The sequence below is a fragment of the Pteropus medius genome, unplaced genomic scaffold (genome assembly GCF_902729225.1).
Source record: "Pteropus medius unplaced genomic scaffold, Ma_sr-lr_union100, whole genome shotgun sequence".
Taxonomy (NCBI): Eukaryota; Metazoa; Chordata; class Mammalia; order Chiroptera; family Pteropodidae; genus Pteropus; species Pteropus medius.
In genome coordinates this window covers 9,949,218-9,963,930 of record NW_024352786.1, presented here as the reverse complement: position 1 = coordinate 9,963,930, position 14,713 = coordinate 9,949,218, and the positions used below count along the sequence as shown (strand labels likewise).

General features: G+C 35.8%; 1 protein-coding gene across 1 annotated transcript in view; it reads left to right on the top strand.

Moving 5' to 3' along the window:
* The window catches only part of PGM2 (phosphoglucomutase 2), a 31,650-nt gene extending 18,946 nt beyond the window's left edge, over window positions 1-12,704 (top strand). Inside the window, exons 9-14 of the mRNA XM_039848671.1 lie at window positions 575-755; window positions 846-939; window positions 2,203-2,332; window positions 3,074-3,263; window positions 7,523-7,656; window positions 11,991-12,704. Of these exons, the coding sequence (XP_039704605.1) occupies window positions 575-755; window positions 846-939; window positions 2,203-2,332; window positions 3,074-3,263; window positions 7,523-7,656; window positions 11,991-12,093 (832 nt within the window). The 3' untranslated portion in view covers window positions 12,094-12,704. The remainder of the gene's footprint in view (window positions 1-574; window positions 756-845; window positions 940-2,202; window positions 2,333-3,073; window positions 3,264-7,522; window positions 7,657-11,990) is intronic.
* Window positions 12,705-14,713: the final 2,009 nt, after the last annotated feature.

Genomic DNA, 14,713 nt, shown 5'->3' with positions numbered 1-14,713 from the left:
TTAGGGTTTTAGATTATGATGAAACAATTTCAATTCTATATAAATTTTTAGGAAATTAAGCTAAGGTGATATATGCTTAAATTTGAGGTGTACTTCTAGCCACCTGGACTACAGAGAGGAAGATAAATCACTTATCTGTTCTTGGGTGTCCTCACTGTTTTAGCACTAGGGTCATTATTGAGAAATGCCACACTATTGCCCTCTCAGAATCAGCAATACCGACCAGACCAAAATTGAGATCTATAAACTATTATCCTTAGAGGATCTTGCTTGCATATTTCTGTTATGTTTAAAACAAAAGCTTTTGTTGAGGACCAAGGTAAAAGCATTATGTCATCACTGACATTTTATATGCTCTTTGAAGATAAGATGTTTGTCTAGGCCAACTGGCTGAGACATGGTAGCTGTTTGTGAAGTGGCAGTCACATTTCTAGCCAGTTTTTAAAATAAGAATAATAAGAACAGTCTTCCAGAAACTACTTTGAAGCTTGTTTAGCTTAATTGTCTCACCTCAGTGACTCCTAATGTCTCTCTTAAGATCACTGCAATGCACGGTTATTTTTTCTTTTTCCAGTGGTGAATGGAGAGTGTTTTCAGGCAATGAGTTGGGGGCCCTCCTGGGCTGGTGGCTCTTTACTTGTTGGAAAGAAAAGAACCAAGATCACAATGCCCTCAAGGACACATACATGTTGTCCAGCACTGTCTCCTCCAAAATCTTGCAGGCCATTGCCTTAAAGGAGGGTTTTCACTTTGAGGTAAGGTGTTTGGGGCACAGGCTCTTTCTCCTTCCTTTTGCTCTGTAGAAGGTCTAAGGCCTGTCTTTCTCCTCTGGATTATTCCTTTAGGAAAAATTAACTGGCTTTAAGTGGATGGGGAACCGAGCCAAACAGCTAATAGACCAGGGGAAGAATGTCTTATTTGCATTTGAAGAAGCTATCGGTAAGAAGTGATCATGATGATCGTAGAATTAGTTAATGTATAGAATGCAAAAAAATGAAAAAAGATGTGGATTTGGATTTGGGTTCAAAAGGTGACCAGTGAAACAGGAACACACAGTTTGCTTTGCTTCTGCGGCATTTCAAAGAGCATCCTACCCCTAAAATGGAAAATCAGATTTTTTTTCAGCTAAAAAGAATATCTCGTAAATAACAGAGCCATTCATGTAAGGAAGTGAATTCCTTCCCCAGATGACTGAACACAGTGGTGTCCTGCACATGGCTACTAGAAGCTTAAGAATCCACATACTAGGGGAGTTGTGATATTTCCTCAATTGTGTTGGTATCCAGGTCCAATATGTTCTCTCCTCCTCCAAAAAAGCTATGCAGAAGTCTGTCCAGAGGAAAGGAGAAAACACGGTTGTGGTGCCTTCACCAAACTGATTGTCACTTGAAAAGATGACCCTGAACCCAGCTAGAATGACTGAAAAACACTTATCTTAAATTATCAATGTAAATGAGCAGAAAGGAGAGCTGGCCGTAGAAACTTGAAATTCAGCTGTTTGTGCTGGGGGTATTTAACTATTTGTTTAGTTATGATACATTTTACTTATTCTATAATATGTATTCTTCTGATTGATCTGTGTATTTGCTGCAGCACACATCTAACTAATTGATTAAATGAAGTATAATAGCTCAGCTTTGCTCTTTTGTTGTCATAATTGACAGTTTTGTCCTTTATAGCTTTTTATTTAAAAACCTTTTTTCATATTCATTTATGAAATATTTATTGCATATCAATTATGCAGTGACTCTGAAAGAAATGGACTCTGACCTTGACCTATAGCAGCTTACAAGAATCTTTCTAGTTAGATAACCACACAAAAGAGGATAGGCCACATGTCAAAACAAATAATATAACTCACAATAACTGTGGGAATTCAGAGAAGACAGAATAAGCATTGACTAGAACAATTGGAAACAATTTTGTGTGAGCTGGAGGGATTTGGCCTGGACCTAGGAAATGAGCACTTTTTGGCTAGGAGGAAGACTCTCCTTATGGGTTATTCACCAAATACTTCTTGAAAGCCTACTATGTACTAGGCACTGGGCTAGATTTTTATATACAATGGTAAATGAGAACTATCCACATACTCATACTGTACAACCTGTCATGCAGTAAGCAGAATGCATATAGATATGTGTATGCACAGCATTGTAAAGCAACCCACTCCTAAGGGTGTGTGTCTGACACGTGTTTCTGCAGGATATATGTGCTGCCCTTTTGTTCTGGACAAAGATGGAGTCAGTGCCGCTGTCATAAGCGCGGAGTTGGCTAGCTTTTTAGCAACCAAGAATTTGTCTTTGTCTCAGCAGCTAAAGGCCATCTATGTTGAGTAAGTTTCTATTGACTCTACATAACTGAAATAATATTTTTTATTAGTTTCAGGTGTACAGCACAGTGATTCGGTATATGTATATATTATGACATGATTGCTATAAGTCTATTGCATGCATCAGTCTATTACTACATGCATCACCACACGTAGTAATATTTTTAAATGTATTACGTACTTGTGCACAAGATACTAATATTCTTTCCAATGCTCTTACTTTAGTTATGAATTCTATTTCTTATAAAAACCAAATAAGAAATTATCTCTTCCCTTTGATACTTAGCCATTTAATAGTAATTACCATTTGTGATGACAGTAACCTTTACCAGATGAGAACATTAGCCACAGAAACAGCTAAAGAATATGATTTTAAGTGTCCGATGTCAAAAAAGATTAAATGTGTTTATGAAACATCTATTTAGTCTTTTTATAGCAATTATTCAGCTGTGCCTTTGTAGTACAAAAGCAGCCAGACACGATGCATAATGTAATGGGTGCAGCATGGCTACATTTCTATAAAATTTTTACTTACAAATATAGGCTGAAGGCCAGGCAATAGTTTGGTGGTCCCCTGAGTAAATTGTTATACCTCTTTCTTAATGCTAAACTATTCCTTTGAAGCTAGTCATGGTCATTTGTTTCATTAAGCTTTTTAGAATGTACTGGTTGATACATGTTCTGTGTACACTATGCAGAATGATTTGTTCCTTATTTTGCATGTGTTTGTATTTATTTTGATAGGTATGGCTACCATATTACCAAAGCTTCATATTTCATCTGCCATGATCAAGGCACCATTAAAAAATTATTTGAAAACCTTAGAAACTATGATGGGAAGAATAATTATCCAAAAACTTGTGGCAAATTTGAAATATCTGGCGTTAGGGATCTTACAACTGGCTATGATGATAGCCAACCTGATAAAAAAGCTGTAAGTAATGCCTACTTTTGTCAACCTTTTTTTTCTTTACCTTCTATTATACTTTGAAAAGCTTAACTTGTATATCAGTGCAATATTATGATTCATAATAAGAAATATATTTGGTCTCTGTCCTCTTTCCTGGCACAGAGCTCCTAAAACCCTTAGAATTTCCCAAGTGATGAGAGCATAAAGGTGTCTTGTGCTTTGTTGACAAGATGACTTTTAGAAAACTCAGGTACCCTAAGGATGGGGGCTGTTGCCAGGAGAACCAACCAGGAGATTAGAGTTTGAACTTTCAGTCCCATCCTGATCTCTGGGGAGAGAAAAGGAGCTGGAGATTGAGTTCAATCACCAATAGCCAATAATTTAATCAATCATTTAATCAAACATGCCTATGTAATGAAGAGGGTTTGAAGAGCTTCTATATTGGTGAATATGTGGAGATTTGGGAAGAGTGTTGGCTCAAAGAGGACATGGAAGCTCCATGCTCTTTCCCATACCTTGTCCTAGGCATCTCTTCCATCTGGCTGTTCCTGAGTTATAGCCTTTTATAATAAACCAGTAATCTAGTAAATAAGATGTTTTTCTGAGTTCTGTGCGCTACTCTAGCAAATTAATCAAACCCAAGGAGGAGTTCTTTGGAACCTCTGAGCTCCAGCTCATCAGTCAAAGCCCAGGTGACCCAGAACTAGACTTGAGCTGGCATCCTGAAGTATGTGTCGTGATATGTGTGTGTGTGTGTGTGTGTGTGTGTGTGTGGCAGTCCTGTAGGACTGAGCCCTTAACCTCTGGAATCTGATGTTATCTCAGGTAGCTAGTGTCAGAATTGAATTCAATTGTAGGATACTGTGTGGTATCATAAAATTGCTTGGGGGTGTAGGGAACATAGTCAGAATTGGGTGCAGAACCATGTTAATCATATAATTACTTGAAGCTAATTTAGACATTTAGGCATTATTATAAGTAAGCTATCAAAATATATAGAAAGTTAAACATCAGGGGCTAGAACTAAAAGGGTTCTCAATAGTCACCTCAGCCAACACTGTCACTTAACACATAAGGAAATCAATGCTCAGAGGGGCACGAGCTGTCTGAGGTTGCACAGCTGGTTGGTGATGGTCAGGGTACAGTCTGGGTCCTCTGATTCCTGATCCTGCTTTTCCTCTCTCTCATCTTGTTCTCACTCTTGAACAAGCATCTGAGTCACCTGGCCACCTGGTTGAAATGCCGAGTGCTGCAGCCCACCCACCCCTGGTGTTTCTGACAGAGTAGGTCTGAGATGCGGACTAAGAGTTTGTCTTTCTTACAAGTTCCCAGGTGATGTGGAGGCGACTGGTCCAATTTGGAGAACCACTGTTGGCTTCCTACTTAGTTTTGCCCTGTTCTCTGAGTGTCTGGTAGCTGTTAGCTGTAAAATATGAGGTTGCATTCTTCATATCATGCGGATTCCCCACTGGAGTCAAAAGAAGGCTCCAATGTGGCTTCAAAAGAGTGTTGCTAGCTCTGGTGGCAGGTAGGGAAAGGAGAGTAAGGATATCCTTGTGAATTATTAGACATTATCTTTGATATTTACTTTTCTATATATTTTTTATTTTCATCAGCACACAATATACTTTCAGAAGATAAGTAGTATTCAGAGGATGGAACGTGGCAGTTCCAACCACTGCCGTCTCATTGGCATGCTGCCGAGACAACCAACCTTCCCTTTCTGTTCTTTCTCTTGGTCTTTGCTGCCAGGCTTCTAAATAATGTGCTTATATGGTGATGTTCTGACTTGTCAGTGTTAGACTTCATTAATTTTCTATCGTAGAGATAAGGATTTAGTTACTTCCAGCACTCACTACTCTTCTTTTTCACAACATGTTTATACCACAGCTTTGGGTGACATCAGATTCTGTGCTTGTATCATTACGACTAGTAATTTTTGTTTCCTGCTTAGTTAAATAGTGTAGTTAGATTAGGTTCCCCTAATTTGTGTGGAGAATTGTTTTTTCTATAATTAATTATTGCTTTGTTCTTTTGTTTGCTTGAACTTCTGTATAACTATCACCAGTTCTTCCCACATCTTTCAAATATGCCTTGGTAGGGTTTCTACAGGGTCCAACGATTCGGCTAGTCTGCTGTTCTGTTTCATTTCCATTGGCCTCTCTCCTGTTCCCTCCACCTGCTCAGGGCCAGCTGCTCTCTGGTTTGAGTGCACAGCTGTCATCCTGGGAATGCCATTTGTCGTTCCCTTGCTTCTGGACCCAGTGACTTCCTCCTTCTATATTTATTTTCCTAAATAACATCCTCTAGTAGCTTCCTAAGAAAAAGTGAATGGAGATAAATGTTTGGAGACCTATTTCCGAAAATGTCCTATTCTACCCTCAGACTTTACTGACTCGCACTTTTGAAAGCATTGCTCCATCACTGTTGGGTTCTGGTGTTGCTGTTAAGCATCCAGTCATTCACTCATTTAGAACTAGAGCTGTGTGTTGATGCCATACTTGTTCCATCCTTCCTGTGCAACTTTTTTTTTTTCTCTCTCTAGGAAAGTTTTAGGAACTTTCTGCTATACTTTGGATTCTAAAATTTTAGCAATGTATGAAAATATGGGTCTCTTTTCATTCCCTTTTTTAGTTCTGAGAAATTTTTTTTGATTTTGTGTCAAAGAGACTAGATGGTCGTTTTTCCAATAACTTCTTCCCCTGTGTTTTCTGGTCTCCCTTTTTCAACAAATTTTTAGGTAGATGCTGGCTCTCCAGGACTGATGATCTACTTGCCGTGTTTCTTTCTTTCCTATCATCTATATGTATGTTCTTTTCCTACTTGTGGGGAGTTTTCCTCAACATTAACTTTCAATACTTCCATTTACTGTATTTCAGCTCTTATTCTCTAATTTATTAAAAATTGCATCTTGTTCTTGTTTCATGTCTGTAATATCTTAGCTCTTAAGGATATTAGTTATCCCCTTTTTAAAAATGCAGATTTTTTTCTCTATATTGTCTTTATTTTCTCCAAGTTTTATGATATTTATTTGTTTGTTTTGGCCTTTGTCTTTTCTTCGATGTCTTTTCCCCCAAAGTCTGGTGATCCTTAATTATCTTTTGGGCACTAAAAAGCTTATCGGAAGCTCTGTATATATATGCTCAAGCCTTGGCAACTGACCTACTTCACTCTAGGGAGACTGGGTATTAAATTAACTTTGTATAGGGGCCCCATCTGGGGAAGCCTAACTCTCATCCCAATCTCTTGTCTGAGGGCTATAAGTTGCATGCTGAGGCTCTATAAGTGGAGGAGAGATCCAGGGAGCATGGGAGGAAGGGTTCTAACATTTAGTGTGTTTGTGGGCTCGAATTAATCTCTGTTTTCACTCTCCACAGTGTCAGGTGTCCCCAACTCCTGAGCCTTGCTGATTCAATTATACCACAGAATTAAACCATCTCCTATGAGCTGGTTGCCTGACTGTGGGCAGAGGGTGAGGATCTGAGAGGGTCTAATAGCTCCCTTCACATACTACCTTCTTCTCTCCCCTGCCCTTTGCAGTGCCTGGTGCCTCCAAGTAGTGAGATTTGCCAGTGTTCTGCAGAGCACCTTCATTCAGTTCTTGTCTGTCTCCTGCAGATGCTCAGCTGTCATAATCCTGTGTCCCATCAGGTCGATTCTGCTCCTCCATCTGTTTTCTCCCTTCCCGGACTGGTTGGCAACCCATCAACTGCTGTTTCCTCTTTTCCTCTTTGCCCTTGTGTTTGTTTCGTTTTTTGTATTTTTGTCATGTTAGTGGGACTTTGAGAGCAATCAGCTATGAATACATCTGCCAGAAGCTTTATTTTTTAAAAAGTCTCTTTATAGACTTTCTTTTGCAAAGAAATAAAATCTAATGTTGTCTTTTTCTTTTTTGTAATGCATTTAAACCTATTATAATCTATTTCTTGTGAAATTATGTATTTCAATTTTAGTAAAACTTTAGTAGCTTTAATGAATAGAATGGAGAAGGCAAAAACCTAGCATTCATACTTGAAACTAATTAAAATAAATAAATAAATTTGTTTTTAAAAAGCTAGTATACAAAGCTACTTAATTTTCGCAGATTACCATATTATTGTTATTACTATTTAGTATGTCGTTCATATAGAGTACATTTTCTGATTTTTCTCAAAATGTTCTTCTTTCCTAAACCAATATATTTGTTTGGCATTTATTTTCTTGTTTATCAAGAGAAACTGTTATTTAGACCAGGACAGTTTATGTTACTATTTAAATTTATAACATGTGTAATTAATTCCTAGATTCTCCCTACTAGTAAAAGCAGCCAAATGATCACCTTTACCTTTGCTAATGGATGTGTGGCCACCATGAGGACCAGTGGGACGGAGCCCAAAATCAAGTACTATTCAGAACTGTGTGCTCCACCTGGAAATAGGTAAGATATGGATGTAGCTGTTCTGACTTATTCCCTAGACTTCCTAATTGGTTCTGTTCAAATTTTAAGTAAAACATTTCATCTTTCCAACATGGCATATAATTAGGAAAGTTATTTAAGAACCTACATTAATATTGTGCTGTTAACAGGTGCTTGAAATGTCTAGCGATAATAGTGCCTACTTCCTACTTAATTACTCCTCTTCCTCTCCCAACTTTCTTTGCATAAGAAAATTTCACTCCTAACTTCAGTAATAATAATACTGAAATAGTAATAGTTTCTTTTTTAGTACTTTTTATTTGAAGCAACACCAATGAGTTTTTCTCTTTTTCTCCATGTCTCTGATATAATAAATTAAAATCTATTTCACATGCATTCAACAAATATCCTTAAGCACTTATTGTGCATAAGTCTGTGCTGGGTCCCAGGTCGGATAAAGGGCCATATCAGAAAGAGTCCTTGTCACCAAAGAACTGATGGTCTAATGGCTTCAGGGTCATCTTTTTATGACTTTGGCAAAGGGTTTTAGTTGGTCACTTCTCAACAATTGTAACATTTTGAACTTTAACAATTGTGATGTATGTAGTTAGCGTATGTAAATGTGATATTGCACTCAGTTAACTAGCACTTCTGTATTCAGAATACAGTTAAGAATCAGGAGAAAAAAATTTTTTTAAGTGAAGTAAGTCAACTCTGTCCAATAGAAATAAAATGTGAGCCATATATGCGATTTAAATTCCTACAAGACACATTTTTGAATAGTAAAAAGAAACAGGTAAATTATTAAATTCAAATAATATATTTTATTTATATAATATTTTAAAATATCATTACAACACATAATCCATAATAAAAATTATTAATGAAATATTTCACTTTTTTCCATATTAAGTCTTCAAAATCCATTTATTATTTTACACTTACCATGTATCTCAATTCAAATGCAAAGTTTTTCAGAAATACTCGACTATATTTAGATATCACAAAATTTACAGTTGAAAAAGTGGATTTTGATACCCCAATTGTTCCTAACATACTTAAGTTTTCCAACAACTGAATCAAGGGTCAGTTTTTAAATTTGAATTTCAGTCAATTAGACTTAAATGAAATTAAAAAATCAGTTTCCAGATTGCACTAGCCACATTTCAACTAGGTAGTTGTTGCAACATATGCATACCAAAGCTTTGCTTATAGAAGGTTTTTTCTGGCTTTGTGAATCAAATTTGCACTATGTGGAAATAGAAGCAGAGAAGAATTTCTGACCATTTTAAATTGGCAAGCCAATAGCATATTAAAATGTAGCAAATTAGAAGAGTGGCGAAAGAATTATTAAAGTTAGATTTTCCTTAAGCAGAGAGGAGTGCTGATAGCAAAGCAAGAAATATTAAGGAAAAACAAAACTGTAAAACACAGATATAAAACTCAGAATGTTCACCACTCTGGGAGTTTATCTTAAGGGAAATAGCATTCCACACTCAACAAGCCCTGAATCATCTTCGAGGCTCGTTGAGTGTGGAATGCTAGAGTTAGAGTCATAATTATGGCTCTCAAACATCAAGATACTCAAATATATTTAAGAAGTCATGGGATTGTGTAATATATTTTGCTAGATTCTCATTCAAAACCTTTTTGTGCTTATTGGGCAAAAACTCAACTTTTAAGCAACTTAAACACCTAAAACAGCTCATTTTATAAGCACTTTGCATAACCAGTGTTTTATTGAATATTATGCAATTATCGGTGTTTCCATGTGTGTTAGATAACAAGCTATTTGCTACTATATCGAGTGTGGTTTTCCGTTGACATGTCCTTGTAATTCTTATTCTCAGTGCTTTTATATTTCTATGTCTCATTCTTTTGAAAACAAATAAACATTAGTCCAATTTAAAGATGTTTTCTCTATATATTTGTCTTTTCCTTTTCATTATCTTGTGAAAACGTATCTAATATTTCAGAAAACTTTCCTTTATAATAACAATACTACTTAATATTTAAAGATCTATAGTTTTTACATTTTCACATGGCTTATTGAATGGACTTAAATTCAAATGTTAGTTTATAAATTGCTGAAAATACTTTGAAAGATTGTCCTTGTATTATATTCATTGAAACGTTGCACACTTTTATTAAATGGGACGTTAGGCACTAAGTCATCCATGGATATGCTGTCAGAGCCCAAGCCAGCCACCAGTACATGTAATGTCCAACAGAAATGAAGCCATGCCTAAAGTTTCCTTATTTTCTGATAACCTTAAATATTATTAATGTATTTATATCATGAATTTTGTTCATTTCTTGAATTTTATGACCTACTAACCTTTAGAATGTAAAAAATTTTTTCACATAGAAGTCCTGCTTTTAAAAAATATTTTTGTTGGGGTAGATGTCTTTAGTTTTGTCCACATATTTATTTTGGAAAATTTGAGCCCTACAGAAATGTTGAAATAATAATGCAGTGAATATTCACGTACCTGTCACTTAGACCAGGGGTTGGTAAGCTTTTATACTGTAAAAAGCTAGATAGTAAATATTTTGGGGTTTACAGACCATATAGTCTCTGTCACTACTATTCAGCTCTGCTGTTGTAGCAAGAAAGCAGCCATATACATAAAGAACGGAAGTGGCTGTGTTTCGATAAAACTTTATTTACAAAAACAGGTCATAAGCAAAAAAGGGGGGACCTCAAGCCATAGTTTGCCTACCCTAGCCTAGACTCAGCAATTGCTAATATTTTGTGATCTTTGCTCTCTCTCATCATATATAATTTATATTTCTTTTTTTTTTTCTGAACCACAGACTTCAATATGCATTTCTAAGAACAAGGACATTCTCTTACTATCTCAAAGTTTAGATAAGAATTATATCAGGCAAGGTTCAAACAGAAATAAAATTAGTAGGAGGTATATATATATGTGTGTGTGCATATATATTTGTATGTAGATATATAGTAATTCATTGATGAGTTTTAGTTTTAGGTATATTGTTAAAAAAACACAAACATTATTAGTTATGTGCCTTCCTGGGAATTTTTTTTTTTCTTCAAAGCACCTTATGGAGAAGGGGAAAAAAACCCTGTGATTCATATGTACTTATGAAGCATAATTACTTTATATGTTACCATGGGGGTAAAAATAATTATAATGAGAGCTACATTTATTGAGGTTTTGGGGACAGGTTCTATGCTAATTGCTTTATATAATTTATCTCAATCTATACATCAACTCTCTTGAGAAAGTAAAGTCTTTATCCCAATTTCACAAATGAGGAATCTGGGCCTTGGAGAGGCTAAGCCACTTGCCCAAGGGCACACACTAGTAACTTCCAGAGCCAGAATTAATGTCTGTAATAAAATGGGTTGTTTTAGTTGTACTGGTTAGCTATCGCAATGTAAAAATGATCTTAACTAATTACAAGAATTGCCATTTCCATTAAAATAAAGTTTGTATATATTAAAGATGGTCGAGTATGAAGTATGGACAGTTTGAATCGAAGGATTTAGTTTTTTAAATCAGCTTTTTGGTTTAAAAGTTTTTAAAGTAACTCACTGTGCTAGTGGCCTGACACTTACCTGAGCTGCTGGAAGCTTGTCTAATTACAAGTTCATTTTATTTATTATTGACCTTCTAATTGTTTGCATATGAATGAATGTTTTCAACATGCTCGAGACTTGATTTCCTTAAAGGGATCTCGCTCCCTAGATTCTTGTTTACACTTTAGTTTTGGGCCTTTTGTTCTGGAGGTAGAATAACAAAGATAAACCCTGGGGTCTGAGTTCCTGGTGTGTGACTAGCAGGCCTTGTAGGAGGCTCACCATCTCCACCCATCCTAGGAAGGCCTTACAGATGAGTCTGCTGCTTAGCCTCTAGTAGTTTAAGGGGAAACAGAATCAGGAAACTTTTTGTCCTGGGAGACTAGGACATAACAAAGATGTCACTTGTAAAAGTTCAGAAGGATTTAATGACAACTGGAGTACTAAAAGTTTTCTCTGTACTGCTAGGTACGAACATTGCAGATCTTTTAGAAATGCTAGGCCAAAAATTGCATTTCTTAAAAATTCTTTTGAGAACTGGAAAGGAGTGATTTCATTTATGTAGAGACTTTGGGAAAATCTTTGGGAAAAATAATGGGTATTTTCTCAGGGTTTTTTGTTTGTTTGTTTTCTGTCCCAGTTAACAGGTGCGCTCCCATGCTGAAGCCACTGGAGTTCTGTTTTGTCTGACTTAGGCCTCCCCTTAAAGTTACATGTCAGTGTTACCTGGTCAATGTGGGGAGAATCTAAAATATGCTTTGAAATAATCCACTGACCTGGAATTCCCATCCCCCTTATTTTGCAGTGACCCTGAGCAGCTGAAGAAAGAACTTCATGAACTAGTCAGTGCTATTGAAGAATATTTTTTCCAGCCACAAAAGTATAACCTGCAGCCAAAAGAACAGTAAAATATTCTAGCCTTGTGATTAATTACATTTACCTGCAATTAAGCTGAACTTGATTTGTTAAGTATTATTTGTGAGGACCAAATGATTTAAACTGTCACCACAAGTATTTATATTTTTAAAATAGACCTACATTCCTCATTGTTTTATGTTTGATCTTTAAGGTGGATAACGAAAAGATGGCCATTATCAGAAATTTAAAAAATGGAGACTTTTTTTTAAAAAAACTAACTTTTAAAAATATAATTAATATGCTTTAATTACAATAAATAACGAACATGTTTTCTCTATAATTCTTTTTATGAATAATTGAAATAGTCAGAAAGTCTATACAATGACTAAATTCTAGGAATCATATGTAGGATACCCACATTTTAGATATATAGGCTTGCCTTGTTTTATTGCGCTTCGCTTTATTGTCCATCACAGGTGTTGCATTTTTTACAAATTGAAGGCAAAACCCTCTACCAATAAAAAGATTATGACTCACTTTATTGCAATACTCACTTTATTATGCTAGTATGGAACCTAACCTGCAATTTCTGAAGTCTGCCTGTATGTATATTTATACCTCTAACAATGGCTTATGAAGTAAAATAAATGAATAGATCAAATGTTGTGTTCATGTTTGGGGAAAATACAATTTACAGAAACCTATAAAAAGGAGTAAATGATACTTTTAAAAGATAAGTGTTTTTGACCTAAAGTAGTTTGGTTCTAAAAATACATTGTACATGTGCTAGGAAGAGGCAGCTTAACTATTTTTGTTCAATGTGTTAACATTCATTTTGTCTCTTTAACTCTTGAATCAAATGGTTATTTGAAACTTGCAAGGTACTTTATTGCACTGTTTTTTGCTTCAGTACAATTTAATTCTTGGTCCTGAAGCAACAAGGACTATAAATAATAATTATTTACCTGACTTTAATTGTTTTTGCCTGTTCAGATGTGATCAAAATTTAAAACCAGATTTTTTTATAATAGATTTTCTTTTCCAGGTTTATTATTTAGTCTGTGTCTTCTACTGTCCTTATAATTGTGAGACTTATAACCTTCCAAAATGACTCCTATAGAGTGAATATCCATGAGCTTGGACCAAGCTGTTCTTTATATATTTTATGTATTTTATGTGATTTTTTATTTTTAAAGCAAATGATTGCCTATTATTATTGTTGTTGTTATTACCCTAAATGGTTATGAGCAGTTTTAGATCAATGAAAAATTACAATACTGTTGACAGTCATTTTTCTAAAGTAAAGGAACAAATTTTTTTTGTATCTTAGTGATACATAGTTTGTGCCCTACCGGAACTCTTAAATCTGCAATATTCAATATATTCTGTCAGCTGCTTCATTATAGAAGCTATATTTATTTTTGTTTTATAATGTTTCCTAGGCTCAAACTGTACTCTAGAAAAAGAAATGGTAGGACACAAAGAAATCTGTGTCCTCTCCACAAGTTTTTTGAGCACGTAAACTATATTCCATCGCAGAGTTTGTTTCTGGAAATGCAGAGGTGATTAAGATCCAATCCCACTGTGAGGGAGTTGCAGTCTAATTGGAGGGCTAATAAGTAACTACAATACTTACAAAATCTGTAATAGCATATTTGCAAAGTACTGAAAGGTCAAAAGTGTGAGTCATTTTGCCCAGAGAAAGCCTCGCAGAAGAGGTAATGAATGAGCTGCTTCTCCTTCAGGAGTGAATAGCAGCTGAACATGGTCAGTCTTCCAGGCACAGAATGCCGCTTTAACAAAGTATAGAGGTACTGGGATAGGATGTGGGGGTGAAAATAGAACCCGGATGTAAACCTCAGGACAGTCCCCACTTCCCTCTCACTCACGTGAGCAGGTAATCAAATGAACCTAGGGGAGATTCCCCCAACTCTATTTCTTACTTGTATTCCCAAGAAATAGCATATTATGGATGCTCACTAAGTATTTCTTGACTTTTTCTGAGTATGGGATGCAGGTAGCATAATTTGTGGTGCATAAAGCTTGCAACGTAAGACCCCTGGATTCTAATCTTGCTCTGCTGTGAACCTTGCTGTGAGGCTCTGTGACCTTGTTGAAGCCACTTAACTTTTCTATCTCAAATTTCTTATTTTTTACAACTTTTTTTTAGGAAGGTTCAGAGATATCCCATATACCTGCTGTCCCGAAACATGTATACCCTCCTCTGTTATCAACATCCCCCACCAGAGTGGCGCATCCGTTACTATTGATGAACCTGCACTGATACATCATCACCCAAACTGTAGAGGCAATAAAAAGATCATTGGTTGCCAAGAGTGAGCAGGAAAAGTGGAGCACAGAAAGTTCTTAGGGCAGTAAAAAAAAAAAAAAAAAAATTCTTTATATGATATTATAATAGTGAATATATATCATACCTTTGTCCAAATCCATAAACTGCAACACCAAGAGTGAGCCCTAATGTAAACTATGAACTTTGAGTGATAATTCTGTGATTTTCAAAATGCAGAGATTTTACTAAATGTTCTCTGAGGTCATTTCATGTTGCAGGTTTTTAAATTATGTGGAAATCCAATAAGGGCACTGTCAGCAACAGTAAATCATTGGCAATTCTTTTTGGCAGAATGCTTAACTAGCCCTCTTGTAAGACCT